Consider the following 26,367-nt stretch of genomic DNA (forward strand, 5'->3'; position numbering starts at 1 on the left):
GCGTTGTATGGATAATATACACTATGCTAGCAGCAGCCTCAGACTTTCCCTTGCTAAAGTGCCTTCTCCCAGCATTAACGATCAGCAGCAGGCCGAGGTCGCCGCGCTGATGGATTCCCAGCATTTCTGTGCTGCTCATCACCGCGTCGCTGCTCTCCGTGACGCTGCTGCCTGTCAGCCCCTGGCGGGACACAACATCCTTTCTTCTTGCTTGCACTGTTGATGTCTGGCTTTGAAGTGCAGAAAAGAGTAAAACAGCCCTTCTGTTTCTGCAAGAGTGAGAATTTCAGTTGGGAATTGAACTTTGTTTCGCTAGACTGCTGCCTTCGCAGTGTGCTCTGTTAATAGGCAGCAGCAGCACGGGGGTTAGGAGCAGCTTAGTTCCTTTTGTATGCTGCATTTATAAAAGGCTGTTACATGACTGATCGCTGGAATTGACCTGTTTGGAGTCTGTAGTAGATCTTACATGCATTTGTCTCATCTATTGATCCTTTGTACGTTACTGTTCTGTTCGTGTGATCTCATCAGTAGAAAAGGTCATAAAAGATGATAAGATGCAGCTCACTTGATGTAGTTTCCAGGGAGATTTATGCTGACCCATGCTCACCTTTTTGGAACATCTTCTCAGCCAGAATCTAATAGCAGTATTTCCTACTGCTTATACACAACATGTCTCAAATGTTAATTTCGGAATTAATCTGAGCTATGACCAAACAGGAGGAAACTTTCATTTTCTTACTTCTCTGGCATTTGTTGCTCACCTACACAACCAACATCTCCATGTCATGCTGATAACAAAGCAACTGGAACTGACCCAGCTGGACCGAATCTGGGCCAAGGATGGGCTGTTCAGGCCATAATTGCCTTTGAAACCAATTGATTTTAGAGCCAGTGGGCTGGTCCACCTGGAAGTCAAAGGATGACTTCTTCCTCAAGAGATGGCTTAATTAGGGCTTTCTCTGTTACAAAATACCTGCAAAATCAATTTGTTTCCGTACAGTCACTTTGCTAGTTGTGCCTTTCCCATTTTCATGCTGTAATGGGTTTAATTGCAAGCAGCTGGTGGTGGGATGGTGTGCACTTACCATGGCGATGGGGGATCCTGCTGGCTGCCTTCCTCATCACATGATCAAACAAACTCCAGTTTGCCCAGTGCCACAGTGAGATGAGTGCTTACCAGTCTTCACTGGAACGAGAACTTCTGATTTGAAATGGCTGAATGGAAATGGAAGAATTGGAAGAGAAAGATTGGAAGAAAAAAAAAAAAGAAAAGATAAACAGCTGTGTTTATGGTCGTTCTGCAGGTGAATTAAAGTTGTGTTTTTTATGTAAAGAGTGTCATCTGCTGAAAGCAAAGTAGAGCTGGAGTGCAAGTCAACACTGCAGCAAAGGCAGGGTCCACTCAGCCAGCAGCTGCTGAGCAATTGGCATCAACAGCTCTAACCATAGATCATCTCAGCTTCTGGAAAGCAAATGCACTGATGGCAATGGCAACCAAACCCCCACCACCTCAGCTGACTGCAAGCCTTGCTGTGCAGCCTGGGCACTGTGCCTCACCTGCTGCTCATACAAGCACAAAAAAACGCTTGGCTAGGTACTGGTGCAATGTTTGCTTCTTTCCTTTTCCTCCCTCCTCTCTACTCCACCTGGAGCTGGCAACTTATACGCCAGGCAGCAACTTCCAGGCAGGGTTATTCCCATACACTTTGTTGGAAGTCTCGGCTGATGACGTGGATACCTACTGGGATTTTGCAGGTTTTTTAAGGAGCACCATCTCGGAGCAGAAAGTTGCCTTGGCTCTCTCGTGCCCTGTGCACACTGGGCTGCAGCCACATGATCTGGCTGGCGGGCTCTGGTTGTCTGGTGATCCATTCACTGGGGGGCTTTGCAGCTTGCTCTCTCTCATTCCTGTGCCTTGCTCCAGCGAAGCAGGAGGGGCCGGACAGGGGACCTGGGGCAGTGACATGTCCTCGTCCTTGCTGGGCATTGCTGGCTGCGTGGTGTTGGGTGTGCTGGGTCTGGGTGCTTCAGAGCCTTGTATAATTGGGTGGGTGCTGCCAGCCGTGGCGTGGCCATTCATGTGCAGCTTCCTCATGTGGTGCACCACGGCTGCGGCATTGAAGGCTTGCTGGGGAGGAAGAGAAAAACCCCACAGTGAGCACGAGCACCCAGTGTGCTGGATGAACGTTGTCCATACGAAGCAGCAGCAGGGTGGTAATGCTGAGCTGCTTGGTGCTGCTGGAATGTTTGCACAACGTGCAGAAAACGCTCGTTCCTGGCATAAACATGGTGAATACCACAGACTACAAACTGCTGATGCTTTTGAAGATTATAACTCTTTCTAGATAAGGAAATCGGGGAACAGCTGTAAATTACCCCACAGTGTGGAACGGAGACTCAAGCTGAATTTTGAGTGTATTTAAAACACTCTAATTCAAGTGGTTCCTACGATATTCCTCTCTCCATCTGAATTCTTACAAAAGCTCTTTTGATATAGATTGAAGTACCAGGTCTGAAGGGAGGAGAAGCTGGATTAAGCTCACAAGAAGATCTGCTGACAGCATGCTGGTTTTGTTCCCCTAGCACAAAGACAGCAATCCTTTTCCCCAGCCCTTGTTTTATTGGGAAGGGCACTGTGATGGCACTATAGTGTCCATGGTAAACAGAGCAGTGTGCATTGCAGTAGGTAATGCTGGTCCAAACATACCGTAAAGAGTAGCTGCATATGATTTTCAGACCACTTTTGGAGGATTTTGGGTGCTTACCCATCCCAGAACCTCGCTTGTTGCTAGATGGCAGCAACTGGCGTTTGCTACTGAAATGGCTCTGGGCTCCCAGTGACGAACAACTTACCCTCCATTTGCTCTTTGCAAAGTTTTTCTGAATCTGAGCACTGACAGATGGGTATATGTCACGGTGAAGGGCTGTATTTCCATTAATCCTGCAGATGGGGAGAGAAGAAAATGGGCTCATAGGCAGATGGCATTTGTAAGTCATTCCACATTCTGGAGGCAACTAACTGCTTTGTACATTCAATCAGCATTAATTAAACCCAAAGGAAAAACAGCAACAAAATGTAACACAAACACACACTTCAAAGCTCAGAAAAGCCCAGAATGGGATTTCTTCTTTGCCTCTGTTTATGGAGACAAATATTACACCAATTGCACCTTTAATTATTCATAGTTCTCTTTGTTTTGCGGAGGTGGCTGATGGCACTGCCAGGTTGGGGGACAACTCTCACCATGGGTGCCTCAGGGCTTCTTCACAGGAAAACCTTGTGTCCGGGTTCTTCTCCAGCAAGTGCCTGATGAAATCCTTGGCTGTTTGGAAAGGGACGAGAAGCAGAGAGGAAAGGTTATTTTCTCCCCGTTCCAGGATGAGATCCTAATAGCAGAGGGCAAACACTCGTAGATAAACATCACAAAGGTCAGCGTGGGAAGGAGGTGTTTGCACCACTTCATTACAGTGGTGGAGGGAGATATGTGTGGTGAAACGCTTCTGATGGAAAAATGTCACCTGCACATGTACCTAATTTCAGCTTAGATGGAGTGAATGTGAACTGAATTTCTCACTGCCAGTAGAAAAAAAATACAAAAGTTGGGACTGAGAGGTTTTAGAAATTGCTCTGAAGAACAGCCTCCTATTTTCTTTTCTTTTTTTCTTTCCTCTTCTTTTTTTCTCTCTGCCCACACAGCTCAGCTTTGGCATCGCTGCCCTGCCCTGCAGTGCTGGCAGCTGCTGTGGGCTGTCCCCATCCCCACGGCCAAGGAAGGTGAAATGCTGCCGGGCTCTACCTGACTCGGAGATGTCATCCCAAAAAGGAGACTCAAACTCGTAGTAGCCTTCCTTGATCTTTTCAAACAGCTTGGACTCGGTCTCTTCGTAGAAAGGTGGGTACCCACACAGCCTGGAACAGAGCAGAGGGGCACAAGTCCTTCAGCTGTGTATCCACATGAGCTTGGTGTGGCTTGCTAAGGCTGGGCACGTGTGTGCAACACGAGGGAGTGAGTAACAGGAGGCTGCTGTATGGATCCATCTGTCCCTAAGTGCATGGGGAAAGCTGCAGAAAAGAGTTAAAAACCGTGCAGCGAAAGAACAAAGCAACAGCTGGAACAGAACTGCATGGTGTGGGAGGAAATGAAACAAAACATACAGAGGAAGACTGAATGAGAAAAACAAAGCACAGGATGAGGCACATAATAGAGAAAATGCGATTCCTTTCATCTCCTCTCCAGTTCTTGATTCCCACCACCCCTTTCATTTCTATGGTCTGGAGGATCTGTGTGAAGGAGGAGAACACTGCAGTGCTGTCACGAGGAAGGAGAGGGCTGGCACCGCCTCCGCTCATGCTTCCATGCTGCAGAGGTGCATGAGGCAGTGCACGAGCTGGGAAACGTGGAGATGGGGAGGGCTGCTGCCCTGCTGCTACTCACAGGATGTAGGTGATGACTCCGATGGACCAGCAGTCCACAGCTTTGCTGTATGGTTTCTGGGCGAGGACTTCAGGAGCTGCAGAAAAGCAAAAAGAAATGCAAATTGCAAGCAATGGTAAACTGTGGGAAAAGGAGAAGATCCTCGTGCAGTTGGCTTCTGAGAGGTCAGCACAGGAGCCAGTAATGGCCCTACGCAGCAGCTGGATTGCTGTCTGCCTTCTGTATCCACTTCATGCTGTTGAATAGAATGACCCACTGAGGACTTCTTCCTGCACCCAGAGGCTCTGACAAGCTGGATGGAGGCAATGCACTTAGGTTGACATGAAACAAAATCCCACAGTGTTAAAAAATTTTTTGTTGTAAATTTTCAATAAATGCGTGGATAACAGCAAAACTCACTGCTCTTAGAATTACCCTTTAAACACTGTGATTTTGTGGTCTCCAAAACCATCAGTAATCCACTTTTTGTGGGGTCCTGCAGTGCTGCCTCTGTGACTGGTGTGTTGTTGTTAAGGTGGCTGTATATTTTTCCCTTTCATGTTGTAGGGGCACAGCCCTTTTCCTGGCAGCCCACCACAGCATCCTTTTCCCAGCTCTCAGCTCACCAACATATCCTGGCGTCCCGCAGGCAGTGGACATGATGCCGTTCTGCTCCATCTTGGACAAACCAAAGTCTGTAATCATGATTTTGGAGTTCTCTTCAGGAGTGAGGTAAAGAAGGTTTTCAGGCTGTGAATACAGAGAGCCAGAGGTTGAAATTCATGGTGGAAAAATGAAGAAAGCTACGGGACGGAGCTCGGGAAGCGTGCGGCCAAGGACCAGACTGCACCTTCAGGTCACGGTGGACAATCCCGTTTTCATGCAGGTATTTCACGGCTGTCAGGACCTGGTGGATCACCACGCTCGCATCTTTCTCAGTGTAGACCCCTCGTTCCAAGATCCTGTCGAACAGCTCTCCACCCGACACCCTGTTGCAGAAGAAGATGAAAAATAGACAGGCGATCGTGCGCTCTCCTCCACACAAGCCATGACCTTTCAGGCCCTTTACAGCTCCTCCTGCAGCACAGCTGCTCTCAGGCAGCAGCTCAGCAGCCAGCAGGCTCTCCTGAGTCCATTTGGAGCATCAGGAAGCATTCCTAGCAAATCTTTGACTTCTAGAATGGCTGTGCTGAGCTGCAGTGTGCTGTGGCTCTGCTATACTTACAGCTGCATCACCAGGTAGAAGTGGGTTGTGCTCTCATAGATATCTTCCAAAGTCACGATGTTTTCATGCTTTATTCTGCAAAGACAAACCTGGGTCAGAAACGAACCTGACAAGGACCAAGTGGCTTTTCCAGCTGAAAACCCAGCCATCACATTGCTTTCAATACAAGTGACAGTTCACCAAGCTGTTCCGTGCCTGCACAACCTGCTGCATTCCCATACCTGGGGCTGTGCTGGGGCTGTGGGGAGAAGTAACTCCGTTAGCTTACTAATTTACATATTATTTGAAAAGAAATACTTATTTCTTTGCATCAGTTTCACTTTGGAACCACATCTTTGGAAAGGGTGTTAGTTCTTTACATGACAACGTATGTATGCATGTGTGAACTCACTTTTTCAGCACTGCTATCTCGTTCTCCAAGCTGCTGTCCCTTGTGAGCGGGGACTTCTTGATGCACTTCAGAGCAAAGAGCTTCCCAGTGCTTCTTTGTTTCACCAAGAAAACTTCTGAAAACGCACCTCTGCAAAGAGAAGTGTGAACAGGGGGAGACTGACAGATAGGAACAGGAAAAAACAACCTGGGAGTGGTTTAACACCAAGTGGACGTTGGTTGGAAAGCTGAAGGTGCATTTCCAGCAGCCCCAGCGTTAGGAAACACAATGCAAGATTTTGTACCAAAAAAAAAAAAACCCACGACAATTTTCTCTGTAGAGGAAAGGTTATGTTTGCATAGTTTATCATGGAGCTATACTGAGGGAGTGGACAAAGAATTTCTCTGCAGTCAAATTAAGTGATGCCCTTCAAGGCTGCCTGCAGTGCTTGGGACGATCCTGATGAGGGTTCAGCTTGGCGTGGCCAGGAGTGGGTATCTGCAACATGTCCTAAGCTTGCAATCCTGTTAGAGGTTTTTCTCAGGCAGCAGAACACGTGTCTTGGGACAGTGACAGTGCATGCTTTGCCAGGTCAGTCCCCAGTAATCCTCATCAAATGAGCAACAGATTAATTTGTGGCGGTTAAATGGGACGAGCTGCTGAGCCTACAACCCTGCAAGGCAGTGGTGGGTAGAGAGAGGAAGGTGAGCATGGTGGAAGCGTGCTGGTGGGATGCTATTGTAGCAAACCTATCAAACAAGGGCAGAAATCCTGTAGCTCCTGTAATCTCCTGAACAAAGAACACAAGGCCCAGATGGGTTTGGTGGTGCAGTTGGTGCCAGGACCTTCTCCTTGTTTCATATTTTCCTCTTTCATCCCTTTGAGCCCTGAAGGCTGTTTCACAGAAATGCTTTCCACACTCCTGAGGGCTCTCAAGGAATGGGCAGCACAGAGGTCCCTAATCTGATAGCTAAGGATTCCCCATAGTGATGATGGGAAATTTCCTAGTGATTTTAAATCCCAGATCTCCATTTGCTTTCCTTGGCCAGCTGAAGCAATGTGTGTGGAAAAAAATCCCAAACTCTAATACTAAATTATCCTATTAATGTAGTAGTAGGAAATGAACAACCTACAAATCAGATGCTGGGGCATCTGTTCTATATATCTGTCCCGAACAGTTTATAATAATTATGCCCCTTATTAAAAAATTATGACTCAACAAGTTGGCGAGGAGAAACCAAGCATTTCTTCTTGCCTTCTTCTTTGAGGGGAAGCTGTTGGGTAACGTCATTGATTTTTGAGGCTGACCAGGAACATGAGAACCTAAATCCCAGCCGAGCTCTGGCATAGCTGTGTTTGGAAGCCTTGCTGTGGGTCCTACAGTCATGGAAAATCTGGACATGGCAGAATTTCCTGCTGGAGGTAATTCAATTCCTCCTCCACCACCTTAGAAACGCTTTCTCGTCTCATTCAGACCAATAGGCAAATTAAGCTGTTAACTCCCAGGGAAATATTGTACAACTCGAGCAGCCACGCTCTCGTTTCATCCTTCAAGTGACTCAGGGTTTATGAGATAAAGACACGGCGTTATTAAACCTCTCAGAGCCATCCCTTGACCTTGCTTGACCTTGCAGCAGCAGATCGGTGCATTCACAAGGAAAAGAGCAAAGCCCCATCCAGGCTGTGACAGGAGGGCAGAGCAGGGCTCGGGCTGCTGCACCTTGGGGGTACTTACGATCCCAGCGCCTCCATGAAAATGAACGTCTTTCTGATATTGCTCGTCTGTTTCTTCCAGGAGCTGCTGTCATCCTCTTCCTTGCGGCCCATCTCCTCCAGAGTGGAAGCAGGGAATGCTGTGAGGAAGAGGGGCAGAGAGCTGAGGGCTGCGGTGGGGGCTGGCATGGCAAGCAGGGCTGGCTCAGGGTGCCATGCACAGCGCTCACCTGGATTCAGGCTTTTCAACACCACTGAAGTATGGGGAATTTGGTGCTGCTTTTGCTACTTAACAGCTGTTGGTGCTGCTACATCCAGCTCCAGCTGCTGATGCAGCGTAACACCGGGTCAGCTGGGCATTGCATACTGCAGTGCTGCCCAGTCACTGCCCTCCTCTGGTGCATGTTGCCCATCACAAATGTTTCTATTGTGCTAAAAACTCTGCTAATGAGTATGGCTGCTAATTTTAGTGAAGGCACCCGTGGCTTAATGGGTTAAAAAGGCGCAACGAACAACTCAGAAGGATCAAAGCTGATCTAATTTATTACTTGAGAAATGGTTGAAAGAGCTTGAGACTGCAGGAAAGGGAATTGATAGAAAGCACTTTGTCGATTTGCTGTGGGCAGTTTACACTGCTGTCGTCTAATTGTTGTTAATTGAGTCATGACCTTCCCGCTACCTGCTCCCCACTGTGCTCCATGACTGATGCCACCAGTGAGAGTCAAGCCAGGTATGGGGAGAGAGCATCCCCAGCTCTGAGGAGGAGGATGAAGGTAAAAGGAAACACAGCTGGGTTTTCACTGGCCTGACTAATCCCAGGGTTATGGTGACACAACAGGCAGAGACGGAGGAAAACACAGCTGTGTGCAGTCAAACCCCGCCATGCTGCGTGGTGGCTGGGCACCCGTCATCGGGGTTTGGCTGTGGGATGTCACAGGAGGTGTGCTCTGTTTGGAAGCATGCGGGGACTGCAGGCTGTCTGCCCTTGGCAGTATCCCAGCTCCCTTCTCTAAGCACTGCTGTCACACAGAGGAAATGCTGTGTGAGCTCACTGGAGTGGTGGAAGAATTAGGAGAGCTTATAGGGGGCCTGGAGAAGGGGGGGGGGGGGGTGAAACATTATACAAGTGTCTGAGCACTCTTAATAAGATCAGGTCTAACATTACAGAGCTGGGAGTACGCTGGAAGGTGAAAATGAAGCCATGGGAGGGAAAAAGCGATCAAAACACTTGGTTTTTAGCATGATGGAGATATGAAAGAAATGGGCTGAAAGCAGCCATGAGCATCGCCCTCCCACCAGCAGGAAGAGATGCCCTGGGCTGCAAGTGCCCTCGGGGCCAAAGCTCCTCTTGTGCACAAGTGCTTGGGAAGGGGAAAGTCCTGCAGCAGAAAAAGCTGAAAGATGTTCTGTGCCAGTCACCGTAGGTGCTTGAAATCCTCCTGAACCTCATTGACCTCCTTAATTAGTGCACCTTTGGGATTTCGAGATCCTTGACACCATTTTTTAGAGGTTAATTTAACGTTATGGAAAACTGAACTGACTCAACTGCAAACAGCTGGAGGCTCTGCTCTGTGAAATCACCAAAGGCCGCTGTGATTTGACCTTTATTTACTTTCTGTATTCTGATGCGTGTGAAACTCTCAGAATTACAAACATTTACAAATAGAAAACAAAAACCAGCCATAACGTTACGTCTGGAACCAGCCAAGTCCAAAAGTTCTCCATAATAATGGTGACCCATCAGTAGAAACCTCCTCTTGGTCTCAGAAGTGGAGTTTCCACTTTACAGTCACCATCCATCCCACCTTCTCAATCTCTGCAGAACTGGAATTTCACACGAAAGCAACCCCGAGCAGAGATGTCCGGCTGCAGACGGAAGGTGTTTCTGATTTAGAATGGATTTTCCTTCTAGAAGGAAGACAGCAGCCTGTTTTCTTCAGTCTCCCGTGAATCATCTGTTGGTCTTATAGTTTCTCCTTCTGTTGCTCCATGCACGCAGCATTTGGTTGTGCTGCTGTCTGGAGGGAGGGATGGATGAATCGCTCTGACTCCATACACGTGTATTTGATTTCCTGCTTTCTCAGTTTTTCTCTATCACTGCGAGCAAGTCATTTCCTGCCTCGCTGCCTTCTGAGAGAAAGGGGAGTAAGCAAGTGGTGCTATTTTGAGAGCAAAATAATCCAATGTTTGAATTGCCCAAGATGTAAAGCTGCATACGTACTCAGGCAATAAATACTCGCCCACCTTCCCCCTTTCCCAGCACCAGATTACCTTCTTTTCAATTCGGTTACAGGACCCGTCTGCACAGGGCTTTGTGCTGCCTGGTGTTTCAGCACTTTGGGACCTGGGATTTTCCCTGTGTGGGCTCTGTGATTTTATCTTTTCCCATCTCTCTCAGTCTGGTTAAGGCACCTGTTGCACTTTGCACTGGTTCAAGGCACTGGATACATCTGTGGGTTATTTTTTTGTTTATTCCGACTCTGGTCCAACACCCTGACCTTTCTCAGCATGTGAGTAAACAGGGTTCCATGGATCCATTGGCTCAGCCGGAGCTTTGCTTTCCGCAGGAATGCAAAACTTCATAGCAAAAGTTGGGCCGGCAGCCTTTGAGCTTGGGGCAAGCTTCCTGCCCTCCTGCTGTGCATCAGACCCATCCATGCCCCTCCTCGAGCACAGCCCTGCAGGAGGATGTCCATGAGCAGCAGGATGTGCAGAGGGAATGGGACGGAGCACACTCTGCACGCACCAGAATGCACGCTGCTTTCAGCTCCTGACCGGTCTGGCTTTGCCCACCTACCTTTAACAGTGCATTAACAGCAATGTGTTAAGACCATACAACGAAATGGACAACGAAATGGACAAAAGGGCCTTCTGAGATGAAAAAGAAGGGCATAACATTGCTTCCATTTGTTTCCTTTCCCCCAGCATAAACAACTAAGCCGCCTGCAGGACTCCGGTCTGATGAGCGCACACTGAAAGCAGTGGTTCCAACATTACTGCCAACCTTTGGGCTCTTCCACAGACCTGGTCAATAAACACAACTGCTGCCGTGCTCTGTCTGATCCGGCAATGACACGTCACTGCTTGGAATGTAATGAGTGTTATTATGACCTTGCTTAAATATTTCCTGTAGAAATCTGTTCGGCTCCATATCTCACGGTAACAAATCCTTCTGCAGACAAGCATTGGGCTCCTGAATGGATATACTGCACTAGCAAAACGGTTGTAGGCATGATTAATAGTCTTGTGACAAAGTTACATGTGGTGGGGGGAAGATATATGGTTCTCTCATGATTCTGCTTTTGGAATTAGAAAGAAGTTTAAAGCAAAATATAAATATATAAAGAAGGAGAGCACAATGTCAAAGGATTTGTTTTCAAAATACACCAAAGCAAGCAGTCTGCATGTGAAATTAGCTGCCAGGCCTCTGTGTTCGGGGACAAAAGACTGAGAAACTGAAAACACAGCTCGCCATTAAAGGCAAATCCACATCAAACCGCCCCACTGATTCAAAAGCAGTGCTGTAACTCGGCGCTCCTCGACGAGCCACTCTCAAGATGACATTTATCAATACGAGCATTTCGGATTCCTACGGTAGTTCTGAAGTGAAAATGCCAGGCGGCAGCTTTCTATGAATTGCTCAGGATCACACGCGGGGCATCAGACCAACAGCCCCGCGCTCGTAGGTCCTCCGGGATCCTCCCTCCCATTCCGAGCCACCATTCATTCAAAAAACACAGCCAGGTCAGCCAGCACACCGCCTGCTCTGCTGCACGGATCCGCCAGGGAATGGTCATGAAGAAATAAGATTTCGCTTACCCAAGTCAGCAGGAACAAAGCCAGTCGGACCCCGGCGCTGCCGCTCTGCTCCACAGCTCTGGGGGGATTAGGGCTGCTGGTGGCAGCAGGCAGAGGCTGCGGGAGGAGAAGAGATGGCTCCGCCGTGCCGGTAGCTAGGCAGCACTTACAGGGAGTCAATTGACACGAGAATAAGCAGCTTGTGGGTGTGCATGTGTGCACACGTCGCCGTGCATCGCAGCCGTGGTACCTGGTGCGGGGAGCGGGATGGAGCGCTGCCCGGCTGGACGGCCAGGTGCTGGGCTGCTCCACTGCCCTCCAGCAGCCGGCGTGGAATTGAAACAGTGCTGGGGGGGGAATGCAAATGCGATTAGCTTTCATCGAACGGATGACTTCTCGGGATTAAAAATACCCCGTTTGCTTCTCGTGATGCTGAAGGGCTGCAGGGCTGGGCAGGGCGCACTGTGAGCAGTTCCAACTGAGCGAGTTGGGGTGCTGCTCTCCACCATCCTTATATGGCACAAAACCCCAGAGAAAAATGACACTAATTAATCTAATTAATCTCCATCAGCAGTGTTTTAGACTATTTCGAACCAATCATTGCACTGACTTCCAGAACCCGTCTGTCACCTTCCTGGGAAGTGCAGCACATGAGTACAGGAAATATTCACTACTCTTCAAATCTTTCCCATCGTGTGAAATTTTTAGGGAGGACAAAACCAACTTTGCTGACTGCACTCTGTTGATTCACAGTGTCATCTAAAGCGATGCACAACAGATGTCTATGTTGCCAAGTTTAGTTTGTTATCAGGAACAATCAGCTTTAGGGCAGCACTGTATCTCATTACTTTTCTTAAGATTTGATTGTTTCATTAGCTTAATGACAAAGAGAAGGCAGTTCGGAACTCTCCCTTTCTTTGCTGGTCAGACTCCATCAGTGTGAAGCCCAGAGTCAGGATTGGGTCACAACTTCTGGGTGTGGAGTAGAGCCTGAATGTCTCCTTCAGCTCCAGGTTTTGGAGGAATTTGCATTGTTTTGATCTTGAAACCCTCATAAAGGTTCACCTATTCATGCCCTTAATGGCTGTCACACAGGACAGCTGGGGATGGCACTGCTGTGAATCGATGCTTGTGCTGTGCTGGGACTGCGTGACCTGTTGTCCTTTTAACGTTGGTGAGACGAAGGCAAAAATGGCAAAAAGAAGGAGAAAAATGGCCATGAATTGGCTCCTCCTCTAGAAAGGCCAAAGCTGCTTTCTGTGTGCTGAGGATGACAGTGGAAGGCAAGGGCAGAGCTGAGGGCATTGGATAACTGATGCAACTGCACTTGAGGACACGGCAAGGAGGTGGGTGGACACAAACAGAGGAGCTGCACGAGGAAAGCAGCACATCCCTTGCTGAAATCGCTCTCTTAAGGCCATAATTCAGGATAAAGTGCCCCTGCCGAGGATGAATCACCGTCTGTGCAATAAGCATCCATTTCCCCTGGGGTGCCGGGGTCCCTGTCCCATCCCTGGGCTGTTTGCTGGGCGATGTGAGCGCAATGGGCACCGCACAGCTGGTCACAGGGTGATGAAGGGGAAGTGAAATTCAAGGCGACGTTACGCAGGATAATGCGATTGCCTCGAGAGCAGTTTAAGGCAGAGATAATGAGAACAAAAGGGAAGCATTCACTGCACTGCAGTCCTCGGAGTTTGGGTGCTGCTGTGAGCTGTACTGAAATGAGACAGCTGTGATAAACCCACTTGGAGTGGGTGAGGACTCCTTGTTCTGCTCCTGCAGCACTTGCTGCCAATGTCTTCCAGATCCTACAGAAGGAGCACAGCCATAGCAGGACAATGCCAGGAACAGTCAAAGTAGGAAGAAACTTGCCTGAGAAAATGGAAAGCGGAGCAGTGGGTGCACTGCAAAGTCAGCACTCAGGGTTTGGCCTTCAGAACCACTGAGAAAAACACCAACGACCAGAGGAAAGGAGAGGGAACACATCGCTGTGTGTGCTCTGCAAAGAAATCCATTGAGACGGTGAATCCTGACCTTGCCTGGTGGAAATCTGGGACAGAAATCAGGGCCTTGTGCTGGGCTCTCCACGGGCTCGTGTTAAAATAGCACTTATTAACCAAAGATGCTCCGACTCTCAGCACCAATCTTGGTTTTAATGGTGTGAATCAGAAGTGAGGAGGTGGAATGCAGCAGTGCAGTGTGGCAGGAGGGGCTGGGAGGGAAGAACCGTCAGCCTCAGCCCTGCATCGAGCACAGGCAGTGCATGGAGGGGCCAGGAGGATCCTGGGCAGGGCTGTGATTTCAGTGCTGGGTTGTGCGTTGGGTGGTGTCACAGAGCTTTGCCTTGGGAAAAATGAGCTGGTGGGGCTCGGCTCAGGTGTCCTCTGCTGGTATCTGTGAAGAAGTGAGAAAATTAACGTCTCAGAATGTTGTCATCGAGAGGGCAAACAGGAGGCATCAGCACAGTGGTTTTCAGACAGAGAGACAGACGGAGACGTGACACCCTAATGGTAAATACAAGCTCAGAAAGCAAATACAGCTCAGCTGTGACATGGCAGGAAATCCCCGGCTGGTGCCAGCAGAGAGCACTGCAGCACAGCCAATGAAAGCACTGAAAAACAGAAACAGAGTTGTGCAAACAATGCAGCCAGGGCTCCCCAGCAGCGGTCAGGGCTGGCTGTTATTCCATACGAGCTCCTTGCAGCACAAACCAACTACGTGCCCCTCACAAGTGGCATCTGCCAGCATTATTTGCTTTCTTTTATAGCTTTAAGAGTAATGCACAGCGCTGGCCGTGCGGCAGGGAGGTTCATTCACTGCCGGGTGGCTGGGAGCGAGCTGGGCAGCAGCTTGATGCTGTTTTTCATCTGCACTGGCTCAGTTGGAAGGAGCTGCTTTTTTCTACAGATGGTTCAGTTGATGGTGGCTTTTTTCTTTTTGTAAGCGGTTAAATTATCAGCTGAGATACCCAGAGAATTTAGCAGCAGGTTTTGCACTTCTTGCTTGCTAATTGAGGTCCTGTGAACTCCCCATTCGTTTTGAAATGGTAAAGAACCACGTGACGTGCCGTTAATTAAGCTCTTCAGCGGTACGCGAATGAACCGCCCCCAGATTTGCAGCAGAGCCCTGACCTGCAGATCCAACGCGGCAGGTTTGGGTTGGTGGCTGAATGCCTTCGTGTTAGGAACGGATGCTTTGCAACTCAAAGCAGTTGGCATTGCTTTGTGATCCGTGTTGGATGCCCATCGCGGTGCTCCCAGCGCCCGTCCTGCCCGCGTGCTTTTAGGTATTTCCCAGCCGCGCAGATCCTGTGATAAGGTGGCCGTTGACAATTCGGGCTGAGAGCTGACTAAAAGTGCTTTCCGTTAACTTTTTCAAAACATAAAGCACTCGTGACGCAGGTTTGAAGAGCTAATTAGTCCGGGGGTGGTTAATTACTCAGGGAACGGCGGCTCCGCGGAGTAGCTTCAGTTGCGAGCGCCCCCTACCGGTCACCGCCGGAACTCCGGCCGTGTAACCGCGTGGGGTCGTTCCTGTTTCCGTCCTCAGGAAAAAAAATTCGACAGGATCAATTCCAGTAAAAATCTTTTTTTTCTCTGTTTTTTTTGTTTTGTTTTGTTTTGTTTTGTTTTGTTTTTTTACTTTTAAGATGCTGAAGTCTGGCCGAAGGGCTTCATCAAGAGCGATTTTTCCTTGTCTGCTTGCTGTTGTGCTAAATAATCAAGGAGATAACAGTACTGAAGAATTTAGCTTAAGGAGTCTAATTCGATGCTTTGGGACCTTTTGCACCTGGGATTATGTGTGTTTTTGCTTAGCTTTCTTTCCTGTCCTGGGCCAGGGAGCAGCTTCACATCACTTTCTTTGTTTTATCTGCAATTGGAGGCATGGGAAAAGAAGGAAAACCCCACGGTGCTGCCCCTCTGCAACACTCCCAGCAGCCTTCATCCTGCTTTCCTGACCCAGAGCTTGAGGTAAGCTCCACGTGCTTGCACAGTATGCTAATGGGAGGAACTCAATCCCACTGCCTCAGGTCACTCCTGAGGGCATTGTGTGTGAAATGGTTCTTTATGACCTCCTGGGTCACGTTTCTCTCTCAGGTGCAGCGTGGTTCCATGTGAGCTGGCTTTTAAATGGGGGATGTCATCACATCCCTGCCACGTGCTTTCCCTGGCTGGCTGTTGCTGCCCCATAATGTGATGCTGGGGCACCAGCAAAGCCCCCCAGCACGAAGTGGGACACAGCAGGGGCTGCTTCCTGCACTGTTTGTTTTGGTTGCTGAGTGATGACAAGCGAGCAAACAAGATCTGCGTTTCACATCTGCTCCCGAGACTCTTCTTACTCTTTGTAAGTAGCCAAAACATATCAGGAGCTGGTAAGACAACATGCCTGATGGATTTATGCTTTTTTTTTTCATCAGCTTGCTGATAACTTGAAGCTAGATGACAAAACATTTCATAAGCAATCACAGAGTCCATCCCTCGGAGTGTGGGAGTGCTGATCTGAGCAGCTCTGCTCATGGGGAGCTGCTCCCTGCCTTGAGCTGCTGCTCTGCAACCTGCCCCTGTGCCCCTGGCAGTGCTGCAAAGCCTTTGCTTTTCTCACCTATGTATGAACTGACCATAGACACACATCAGTATATTTTCCCAAGTCCTTCCCTTGCTTTTTGTGATGTTTGGAGAAGTGTTTGTCTTCCCAGCTCCTGCTAGATGTAATTACTCAGAATATCTGTTTTCTGGCCACTTGGTAATAGCTCTGGGATGCCTGTTGGCAGCTAACAAGGTCTGCTGTGACACGGGGAATACGTCCAAGCCTATTTAAATACTCCTTTCTCTGTTGTGTTTGAGTAGATGGCAGTTATCCTTATGGGCACACAGACTGCCCTGAAGGTACTCTGTCATCTTCAGACAAACAAAGCACCTCAGTAGCACCAAATGCTTTCCCACCACCGCCCATCACAGCTGGCAGCATGCAGGACAGGTGACAGCAGAGCAGCCTCTGAGCTGGGAATTGAGGCAGTGATATATAATTATGTAGCAGTCTTTTTTTCCCTTTTTTTTTTTCCCCCTCTTTTTTTCCTCTGTGATTTCTTTAAGCAGAACAGCTGATTCAATGCATATCTGTGCATTTGCTGAATTTTCTTTAGCAAAACTGGCAGCATGTGAGCTGTTCCCCCCCCAGTAACACAGTATGGCTACAGAACAGCAATGAACACAAAGAAGTTGGGGTGGTTCAAGTGTGATCTTTAAACCAGCCCTTCGCTGAGGGCTTTTCCTCTAAGAGCAGAATCACAGCAGTGCTTTACAGCAGCACTGAAAACTGCCACAACTCCTAAGCAGCTGAGATTTACATTGATGGGTTTTATTCCAGAGCCACCTCCCTCCTCATAAAGCTGCACATCGGTTTTGAGATGCCTGACAAGAGACCACCTGCCTTTCTTCTGATTTATTACTGGAGTCATCTGGTGCCATTTGATTTCCTCCCAGTGTGAAACCATTCATTATTTATACTGCCAAGTACCAGAAATAGCTGTCAGGTGTCCATTCTCAGGTTGGCAACTGCAGGGAGGAAAGCAGAGCGTTGTGAGCATCCCTACCCAAGAGCAAGGTGTAAAAGACAAACTGCCCGTGGGGCTGCCGTGGAAGGAGCAAAACCAGAGTGAAGTGCTGTTTCTAAGAAGCAGCTCCAGACCCCCAGGGCTGCATGCAGTGAAGCAGTTTGCTGTGGGAATGGCAGAACCCTGCCCGTCTGCTCACCAGCAGCCCCAGGAGCCCTCTTGGCGCTTTAATTCAACTCAAACCCGTCTGTGCGTTCAGGGCTCTGCTGATCTCTGTCTGTCAGGTTCTCCTGACTTTAAACAGCTGGTTTATTTTGCTTCCCAAATATGTTTCTTGGCCGTGATCCTCCTTTTGCATCTTAAAGCTTCAGTCTTCTGGTTTGTAATGATCTCACAGCTTGAATGGTGACGCGGGCGCTCAGCATCTCTTGTGAGGCCAGTTGTGAGCGTTACCAAAAAGCGGTGGTGGCAGCAAACGAGCTACTCCTGCACAAAGCAGGGGGAGATTTAATAGGAAAACTTCACAGTCGCAGGGTCAGATTGCCTGTTTCTTGTGCGTGATTCCATCAGCGCTGCCTTCTGCATAAAACCAGGTTTGGAGAAAAGGAAAGGCAAAAGGCCAGAGCTGCTGGGAGCTGCAGGAGGTGCAGGGAGCAGGGCCAGGAAAGCCGAGCGTGTAAGGAAAGGTGGTCCTTATGGCAGAGGAAGGCCTGCAGAGATGCAGATGAGGCCCTGAAACCGTTCCCACATGGTGTTTTTCTGAATTAAAATGCTAATATTTTCTCCGGATAGCTGAAAAAATGAAGTCTGCAGTTTCTCTGATGCTTCTTTTTAATCTTCTTTTCCATCGTCTTCCTCCTCTGGCTAGAAATAATAGTATTAGATGGGATGGTGGATGACAGGTTGGTGCAGATGGCTGCCAGCACCAAGAGCTGAGCGGGTGTCCTGCAGGAGCTGATGGCAGCAGAGCGTGCCAGAGGCAGAACCACTGCCAGAACCTGCTTCTGTGTTTGCAGACATCCCCAAATGCTCTGTCCAGGCATCTCGCTGCTATGAGAGGTATTTATTCATCATGGCTTTGGCTCAGCACAAACACCAGCCCACCTACTGCAGGAGGGCAGTTTTGCGCAGCAGCCAGCAGCGCCAAATCCTCTCCTCTCTCTGTGCATTAAGCATTTTTACGTTCCAAAAGCGCTCATTATTTGTCACCCATCATTTGTCTGCTCTTCCTAAAACTCCGGCCAGCAGTGCAGGCTCTCGCTGCTCACTGCCTCTCCCGTGGAAATGGACTTTTACAAGCACTGTGTGCTCTGCTGCAGCAATGCTGCGACTGCAGCCCGTTGGCATGCTGTCTGTTTGCAAAATATTTACTCCTCGAGCAAAGGTTTTTCCCTTGGAAAGGCTTTTGCTGTCAGGAGATGGAGGATGGTGTCGTGGGGTGCTGTGCTGCTCGCTGGGAGCAGGCTGGGCTGGCACTGCTTAGATCAGCCCATGCTTCCCATTCTGCCCATGAAACTGTTCATCAGCTGTGGTTCATTCCAACGTTATTAAACACAGAGGTTCAATATTTGTTTGCTTCCCTCCCCGTGCTGCAGCAGCCTGTGCTCAGTGCTCACTTTCCCCCCTTAGGAAAAACAAATTAAAAAAAAACCCAAACTTTTTTTGTGCAAAGGAAGGAAGAGAAAATCAGCCTGTTTTCCCGAGGCCAAAGAATTTCTCAGATATCCATTTCAAGGTGTTTATTGCAGCCTTTCATCCCGTCCCCTGACTGCTAAGACTTAAATTCCCTGCCTGGCAACAGATGGGATGCCAATGTATTTTTAGCAGTTTGTTTGCTTTGATTGAACCCTTAACCAGTATCCTGCTTTTAAGTCCTTGAGTTGCCCCGGGGGCTGAACGAGAGAGGCTGAACTGTGCACGGAGACATGCAGGAGCAAAGCTGCCTGCGCAGAGCAGCTATCCCAGCTGTGCTGCAGCTGCCTTGTACTGCTCTGCAAGGAGACCTGTGGTGTGCTGTAGCCATTAGCTGGCATGCTGAGCAATGAGTTCCTCCTGCTATGGCAGAAAGAAAGCATCCAGTCCACCTCTGCCACATGAAGGGCTGGGTGAGCGTGTCAGCTTTCCTTCAGCCTTCGTTCCAGTGGCTCTGACAAAGGACGCACGAATGGGCTGGCACTGGGACACACACACTGCCTTGCAGTTGTGCTTTTATTCCAGGAGAGCTGCAGTTATGTACAGATCTCTTCTGTCTGAAGTCACCAAAAACTTCCTTGCAATTTATAAGGGAAATGAAAGAGAGGGATGAATGGATCCCGCCTGCTCACATCCCAGTGCCTGCGTGCTGCCGCGAGCAAAGCCCCCTTCTGTGGAGATGCAGCCACTGAAATACAATTTTGCATTAAAATTGGAATATCTCACTGTGTGGGAATCTATTACATATTTGGAGCAATTTACTCCTGTTCAACATGCATCGGAATAAAGCAAGATTGTTCTCTGCTGCTTGGGAAGCTGTGAAAAGCTGCAGCAGAGGAGCACACAGAGCTGTGTGTACAACACCAGAGCTCTGCACTGGGGTCTGGCTGAGAAATGAACCATTTCTATTAAAAATCTTTTAATTCTGTCCTCCTTCCATCCACTTGTTCAGCTCTTTGCTTAAGTTTACCTTCGAGTCACAGAGACTTGTTTCAGACCCCTCATTTATGCTTTCCCCCCCCTTAAATTGCTTTTAATAAGCGTAATGGGGAAGCTTTGATTGGATTCCTCACTCAGAGGGTTAATTAGGTATATCTAAATAAGTTACAAAATGCATTCCATTGGACTCCAGTCCATTTCTTCCCTCCAAACTAAAATGGTCTGCTCTCCGGAGAGTTCTTGTTTGAGAATTGACTGAAGGTAATTATTGCAGATAATTAAGATCACTAAGCAAAGTAATTCAATTTTCTTCTTCACCTCTTCTTTCCTCCAAGAAATGTAAAGGTCCATGTAACACTTCATCAATAAGAAGCCTTTTAGGAGGCAACGTTGGCCAAGGATGCTACGAAGCTGGAAGAACTGAGTGAAACCCAATAGAAACACTTTGAAAAGTAGTGACTTGACTGAATGAAAAGTCCCTTGTTCCCAGATGTTGGTTATGAATTTTGTTGCTCTTTAATTCTGCTTCCACTACAAGGGCAGAGCAGGGACAGCAAGAACACAGGTACAGCCCAATTAGCTGCAGTGCAATCAGCTGTGGCAGCGCACAGCTGAAGGGCCTGAAATGATGAGGTTCCATCAGTGCCACCTGTGGAAGCTCTACTGAACAAAGATGGTGTGGAGATGGAAGGCTGAAGCAGTTCAGAGTGTTGGAGGGCTGGGAGACTTGAACAAGAGAAGGTATTGTGGATTTTTTGCTTTGTTTTCCCCCTTTGTTGCTGTGGTTTTTGTGTCTCTGGATGTTTGTGTGCTGTGTAGGAGGTAGAAAAGCCTGAAAGAAAGCTGTTCTGACTTTTTTTGTTGGAGTGGGTAGTCAAAGATTGAGAGAACTACTGCTCTGTATATCACAGTGCCTCTCGTGTCTGCTGGCTGTTCTGTTTAAATCTGGAGAAGGGATGGAGCCAGAAATCTCTTGCTGTGGTGTTTGGTCTGGCGGCTGCCTATCAAACTTCGTTTATGTAACCAAAGGAACTGCAAAGCAAGGAGATCTCTGCTTGTTCGATGAGGCCCTGAGTTACTCCAGCTCCCCTCAGTCAGATTTTGCTGCTGTTGTTCCTTTTCCTTCATTGCAAACCTTTCTTCTCCTGCTGGCTGTATCCTCTGCCTCCGGGGCAGGTTATGGAGAGCCTTGCTGCTGCTTGTACAGAAAGCATCTTTCGTAGTTCCTGTCCTGAGTTCCCTGTTATATCTCAAACTGTGAGTTCAGGGAGTGCTTGGTCTCTTCCATACAGATTGAGTGGGTACAGAGAAGTGAAAAACAGCAGTGCTGTGACTTAAGAAGCTTTAATTCAATCCTCCATCCTGGGCTTTAAGCTCCTGCTGAGTCGGAGCCCACTGGTTGCTGTGCTGCCTGGAATCATGAGCCCTTATCTTTGGGTGGGAGCTGGGCTCTGCAGCACGGCGGGGATACCTGGCTGGGATGGAGGAATCCTTCATTGCTGTGGTGGGCTGAGTGTGCTAGGAAACAAACTAGGCACTAAAAACTGTTGGGAGGCATATGTGCATCGTTTGTACTGCCCCAAATCGCTTTAGCTCAGAGGATGTGGATTTGGTGCTCGTGTTTAACCTTCAGCTGCTTTGACTTCTCTTCTGGGAATCCCCTGGGAGATGTTGCTGCTTGTAAGGTCACTGATTACATCAGGTGTGTCCTGGGGAAGTGAAAGGTCTGGGACCAGATCAATGTTCTTCTGTAGGCAGGACGGAGTGCTCAGATCTCCCAGGAGCAGATGCTGCTTTCCACAGCAGCGAGCATCCTGCCTGCTCACTCCCAAATCCTGGCAAGGGCTTTTGTCTTGTCTTTTTTCCTTTGGTTTCAGCCATTTTTATAATGACTGCATGCTTCTTTATTAGAGCTTCCTGTGGAGTGCTCATTATAACTTCTGTTTTACAAGGGCCACTCGCTGAAATGCACAAACACTTCAGCAACCTGTCAGTGCTCAGCTTTGAAGCTGATGTGGAGCTGAATACCATAGATCTGCTATCTTAATTAGTACAAGAGGTTATCAAGATGTTAATACCTGATCTTGCAAGGCTGACAGCGTGCATTAAAGGTTGTGGAAGCAGGTAACATGTATGACAGAAGGGTTGTGAGCACTGTTGTTCCCACTCAGCTCAAGTCGGTAGGTTGGTGTGTACTTGTTGGCTCTGGTGTGAGCTGGAGAGTAGTTGTGGCTTTGGGAACAGGCAGGATGGTTTCTGTTTCCTGTAACTTGGTGATGTCAAATTCTCCTGAAATACTTGAAATGATGCCTAAACCTTGTGGCTGTGAAATAGGAGCTTTCAGTGGGCTTGTTTGCTTAGTGGCCCTGCTGCTGTGGGTGCAGGTGTAGCATGCATCTGTATCTCTTCCTGCAGGCTTGCCAGGATGGGAACACTGCCCCAGCACCTCTGTAAGTCTCACTAGCTAGCAATACACTTTTCCCTTTGCTTTGGGGCAGCTAGAAACACATGTTTCTGTAGCACTGGTGCTCCGAGCAGCTTGGATGGACGAGATGTGCTTTTATAGACCTGTTCTCCCTGCCTTTGATGTATTCTTGTAGTTCATGTGATGGAATTCCTGAGCTGTGAGCAGTCCTCTGTAACAGCTGGAAGCCTTGCCTGGAGTCCCAAAGCAGACACTGTGTGGGACATGGGATAACAGCTTTTGTGTAGCTATCAGGCTTCTGGTTGCAGTACAGCACTTGAGCCCTTTGCCCACATTGCTCCCATGAAAGTCCTTACACTGAACGTTCACATTTCAGACCCTGATTTTGCAGTAAGGTGGGGTTTAGCTGAGTCTCTCAAGGTGTCTGTATGTGCTAAGTGATGCTCAGCGTGTCTAAGGGGGTAAAAATCTTGCTGTGATTAACTTAGTGTATTGTATGGTGTTTTGTGTGTATCCCTGGCATGTAGTGGAGGATCTCGGGTCTTTGATCCAGAAGTGATGATTTATTGGGCAATTGTTTATCTGCACACCATCAGTCCTGCTGGGAAGAGGCACTGTGATCTCATCAGTCTGGGAGAATGAGACACGGAAGGACTTCTATCAGATGAAGAGGGGCTGATAGATGGAGAAGTCATGGAGGTATTGATTCAAGCCAATAAATTATCTTTTACATTAATATTGTGCAGGCAGTGGCAGATAGAGACTCTGCACTAGTGTTGGCGTTCTCTTCCCGTGATGAAGAATTGCCCTTCTGTGAAGTTCCATTTCAGTGAGGGATGGGGTTTTGGGACATGAAGTGATTTCATATGGAAATGTTAGTCTTTCCATTACACAAAGAACCAGATAAAATGCACAATTGATAATGGAGGAGAAGCAAGGAGAAATGGTGTGAGGTGATGACAGAACATGCAAATTGTTCAGGGTCCTGGGATGGGTATGAAGCTACCAGAGACCATCACAACTTATCCCCTGTGACAGAGGTTTCTCCCCTGCTGCTATTTCTTCTTAATTTGAAGGTTGTTGCTCTGTTGACAGCTGCTCTCCATTACACCTCAGATATATTAATGTGTTAGCAGAATCGTTTTCCTGTTCATTAGGCCCAGGTGGTGAGGAAAAGAGCTCTGCTTGCAGTGTTACTTTTCTATTTCCCCCTTGACTCTGCACCAGGGCAAGGCAGGGATGGGCTGATCTTAGACCAGAAGCATTTGTGTTGATGCCTGCGTCCAGGAGTCCTGAGTGAGACAGCCAAATAACGAGGCTAATGGGAAAGACCTTGATTTGTGTTGACAGAGGAGAGTGGACCTCCATAAAGCTTTCCTGTTTTTCTTGGGACCAGGCAGCTTTGTACAGAGTAAAGTACAGCCGAAATGCTGCTGGTGGAGGCAATTTCTGTTCTGTAGACCACACGTGTCCACAAACTGGCATAGAAAACCCATTCCCACCGAATGATCTTAAGGGGTTGGCGTGCTTTTGTGGCCACCTCACAGCTCGTGTTTGCTGATATACTCAAAACTTGGGAGGAGGGAGACTGGAATGCCAGTACCCACGTGCACAAGCATTCCAAACACCTGAGACATCTGAGCGTAGCTCTGGTGCTGCGCTGCTCGTGCATCCAAGTGCAAATGTCGCTGCTGGAGGCTGTGGGAGCGCGTTTCTGCTGCGCAGAGCAGAAGGTGCATTTTCCTGCGGAGCCCACTGGAGGTCACTGGAACATTGTTTAGCATCGTCTTTCAGAACAAAGGAACTGCAAGTCTGATCTTCCAGGAAATGAATGCTTTTTTAAATAAAAATGCATAGAATTTCCATATGTAAAATTGATAAAAATCTCCAAATTACTCATAACCCCTGTGTATAACATATATTCTAGAAATACTTCTTGGGACCAAATCTCTTTGGGACACATTCTTTATTTTACAACATTATGATTTAACTGATAGGAAGCCAAAGGCAGGCTCCTGTAATGAGCTCTGCGTTTCACCATCACCTGATGGATGTGTCCAAAGTGCAAAAACAAAGCTGGCAACCAGCAGGAAACCCAAACATTGCAATTTGCCAATCATTTTATTGCATATATGTTGTTAGGTGTGCTGGAAAGATGAGGAGCAAATCAGTGTTGTGCAGGGGTCACCTAACTAAACTCTGCTCGTTCTGGGGAGGTGAGGAGCAGCTCATTCCTTCTGGCCTCGTGCAGATGTGAAACCCACAGTTTTGTGCTGTTTGCTCCAATAGTGCCCTGCCCTGGCTATAGTGCACGGAGCATCCCCTGCACTCCCTGCTGGGAGGAAAGCAGACGCTAGGTTAACAGGACTTAATTATCAGTAATAAGAAAAGTTTGGTAACTAGTCATAGAATGGGCAATAAAATGAAACGAAGCTTCTCAAGCCATGCATCCAAGTGTGTGTGGTTGCTGTTATTATTCAGCCTGACGTTTACTATTAACAGTAAGCATCCTTGTATGCGTTTTTTGGGGGTACTCAAAGCCAAGAAATACAGACTGTCATCTGGGTGAGATCCAGATTTGAGACAGCTTTGGGATTTATATTTTAGTCTTTTATGGGAAGTGTATTTGTGAAATTGATTAGCTTAGGCAAGCTGTGTGCTGTTTGGAGCAATGTGAGCAGTGCTTGGTCAGCTCAGGGTTCTGCAGTGCCCATGGGGGTCTCTGCTGTGCTCCTGTTGCACCAACTTCAGAGAAGTAACACTTGATTGTGTTCAGTGAGTAATTTTCTGGATCTAAATAATAGGTTCGTCTTGAATTGATGATGAATGCAAGGAGTTCAGGCCTGGAACACGGAGGCTTGATTAATGCATTAAAATGATGAGGTACCCTCTCAGAATGAGAATGTGCTTCCCTGTCAGCGCTCAGTAATGCGTTGCGTTTGGGAGATCTGTGCTGAGTTTTTGCCAATGCAGCTTTTCTTGTGGGTTCAGGTGGGCCAGGTCTGCTGCTGGGCCTGGAAGTGGGGGTTTCACCCACGTTAAGCAGAGCGATGCTGGGTGCTGCCAGGCTCAGCTCTGGCCTTGCACTTATTCTGCAGGAGATGGACTGCAGCAAAAGGAGAATCAGGAGGAAGTTTTCACTCACAGGGTGGTGAGGCACTGGAACAGGTTGCCCAAGGAGGCTGTGGGTGCCCCATCCCTGCAGGCATTCAAGGCCAGGCTGGATGTGGCTCTGGGCAGCCTGGGCTGCTGGTTGGCGACCTGCACACAGCATGGGGTTGGAACTGGATGAGTGTTGTGGTCCTTTGCAACCCAGGCTGTTCTAGGATTATATGGTAAAAACAGAGACAGCATGATTTGGCCCTATTAGAGGAATCTAGGTTGTATATTTATAACATGGGCACGAAGGCGTTCAAAGTGGCTCAATGGGATGTATGGTATCCAGGCAAGTCAGGAATTCACACCACAGCACCCAAGTCTGAACCTATACTGCTCCAGAACCAGCAGTTTTGCCTTTGCTTTGTTGAAAAGCTATCCTTAAATGCTTGCTTGAAAACCCCGGAGCCTCATAACTCGACTGTTTTCCCAGGAAAGCAATTAAGAATCTGTGTTAATAAGAAAAAAAGTTGTTTGCAAATTTTAATGGTTTAAAAGATGCCCTGGGGAAATCACCAACAAATGGGACACTTTGATATGGCCCTTTGCTAGACAAGCAGCTCTACCTGTTACAGATGTGATCAATTAAAAACTACCAGGAGGAAAGAACATACTCTTTCAAAGTAATGTGCATAGCCAGAAGGATTTTCTGACATGATTAGAGACTGGAAGTAGTGTGTCCTTTATCCCCTCTGTGCTGAAGGAAAGGAGGAAACGTTCTGCCTTGCTCTGCTTTGCATCATGAGAAGCAAAATGAAGGTGCACAGGGATGTGGAGGGAGTTGCATGAATGTGGCATTTAATGACCCAAAAATGGGTCTGGATGTGCTGGTGACCAAGCAGTGCAAGCTGCACTCACTTGGCTGTCGGGATGTGTCTGTAGTGTGTGTTTGTAAAATATTTACTGGTAGCCTGACAGCACCTCAAACACTGATGGAAAGCATCCAGGATGAGATGAATCAAGTGGACATCAGCAGTGATTGAAGTCTGTGCTGGGTTCTCTCTGCAGTCAAAGGAGAGACGGATGTCTCCAGCAGGGCAGCAGATGTAAGTTTTAAAACATAATGAATGGTTCTCTGGA

The 26,367-nt window shown here is 48.1% G+C and overlaps 2 protein-coding genes across 10 annotated transcripts in view; one reads left to right on the forward strand and one right to left on the reverse strand.

Annotated features, from left to right (window-relative positions):
• Positions 1-147: 147 nt before the first annotated feature.
• On the reverse strand, positions 148-14,002 carry CAMK1G (calcium/calmodulin dependent protein kinase IG). Of its 3 annotated transcripts, none has more exons than XM_052698256.1 (13): positions 11,543-14,001; positions 7,746-7,863; positions 6,032-6,160; positions 5,641-5,715; positions 5,266-5,404; positions 5,042-5,165; positions 4,437-4,512; positions 3,798-3,910; positions 3,245-3,323; positions 2,854-2,941; positions 1,743-2,128; positions 1,086-1,215; positions 148-269 (listed from the first exon to the last, which is right to left on the reverse strand). In XM_052698256.1, the coding sequence occupies exons 2-12, from the start codon at positions 7,835-7,837 to the stop codon at positions 1,122-1,124; spliced, it is 1,395 nt and encodes a 464-aa protein (XP_052554216.1). In that variant the 5' UTR covers positions 7,838-7,863; positions 11,543-14,001; the 3' UTR covers positions 148-269; positions 1,086-1,121. The 3 variants fall into 3 exon arrangements, with proteins under 3 accessions (XP_052554216.1, XP_052554215.1, XP_052554214.1); XM_052698255.1 differs by lacking the exon at positions 148-269 and adding an exon at positions 694-973 and having other exon boundaries at positions 11,543-14,002; XM_052698254.1 differs by lacking the exon at positions 148-269 and having other exon boundaries at positions 694-1,215.
• A 129-nt stretch (positions 14,003-14,131) lies between these two features.
• PLXNA2 (plexin A2) overlaps positions 14,132-26,367 on the forward strand; it is a 341,299-nt gene continuing 329,063 nt past the window's right edge. For 2 of the 7 annotated variants that reach the window (XM_052698220.1, XM_052698223.1), the window contains exons 1-4: positions 14,154-14,807; positions 15,171-15,255; positions 15,360-15,492; positions 15,619-15,865. The gene's annotated coding sequence lies outside the window, so the exon portion shown is untranslated. Of the gene's footprint in view, positions 14,808-15,170; positions 15,321-15,359; positions 15,493-15,618; positions 15,866-26,367 lie in introns of all 7 variants that reach the window. The other 5 variants (XR_008210153.1, XM_052698228.1, XM_052698229.1 and 2 more) reach the window with 5 other exon arrangements.

Source organism: Tympanuchus pallidicinctus, unplaced genomic scaffold, assembly GCF_026119805.1.
Source record: "Tympanuchus pallidicinctus isolate F22 unplaced genomic scaffold, pur_lepc_1.0 scaffold32, whole genome shotgun sequence".
NCBI classification, from domain to species: Eukaryota; Metazoa; Chordata; class Aves; order Galliformes; family Phasianidae; genus Tympanuchus; species Tympanuchus pallidicinctus.

Excerpts from the sequence above, each read along its gene's own strand:
- CAMK1G (XM_052698256.1), bottom strand. The coding sequence starts at position 7,837 with ATGGGCCGCAAGGAAGAGGATGACAGCAGCTCCTGGAAGAAACAGACG. Across the intron at positions 6,161-7,745 it reads TTCATGGAGGCGCTGGGATC|AGGTGCGTTTTCAGAAGTTT; the intron begins GTAAGTACCCCC and ends TTCTCTTTGCAG. Across the intron at positions 5,405-5,640 it reads TTCTACCTGGTGATGCAGCT|GGTGTCGGGTGGAGAGCTGT; the intron begins GTAAGTATAGCA and ends CTTCTGCAACAG.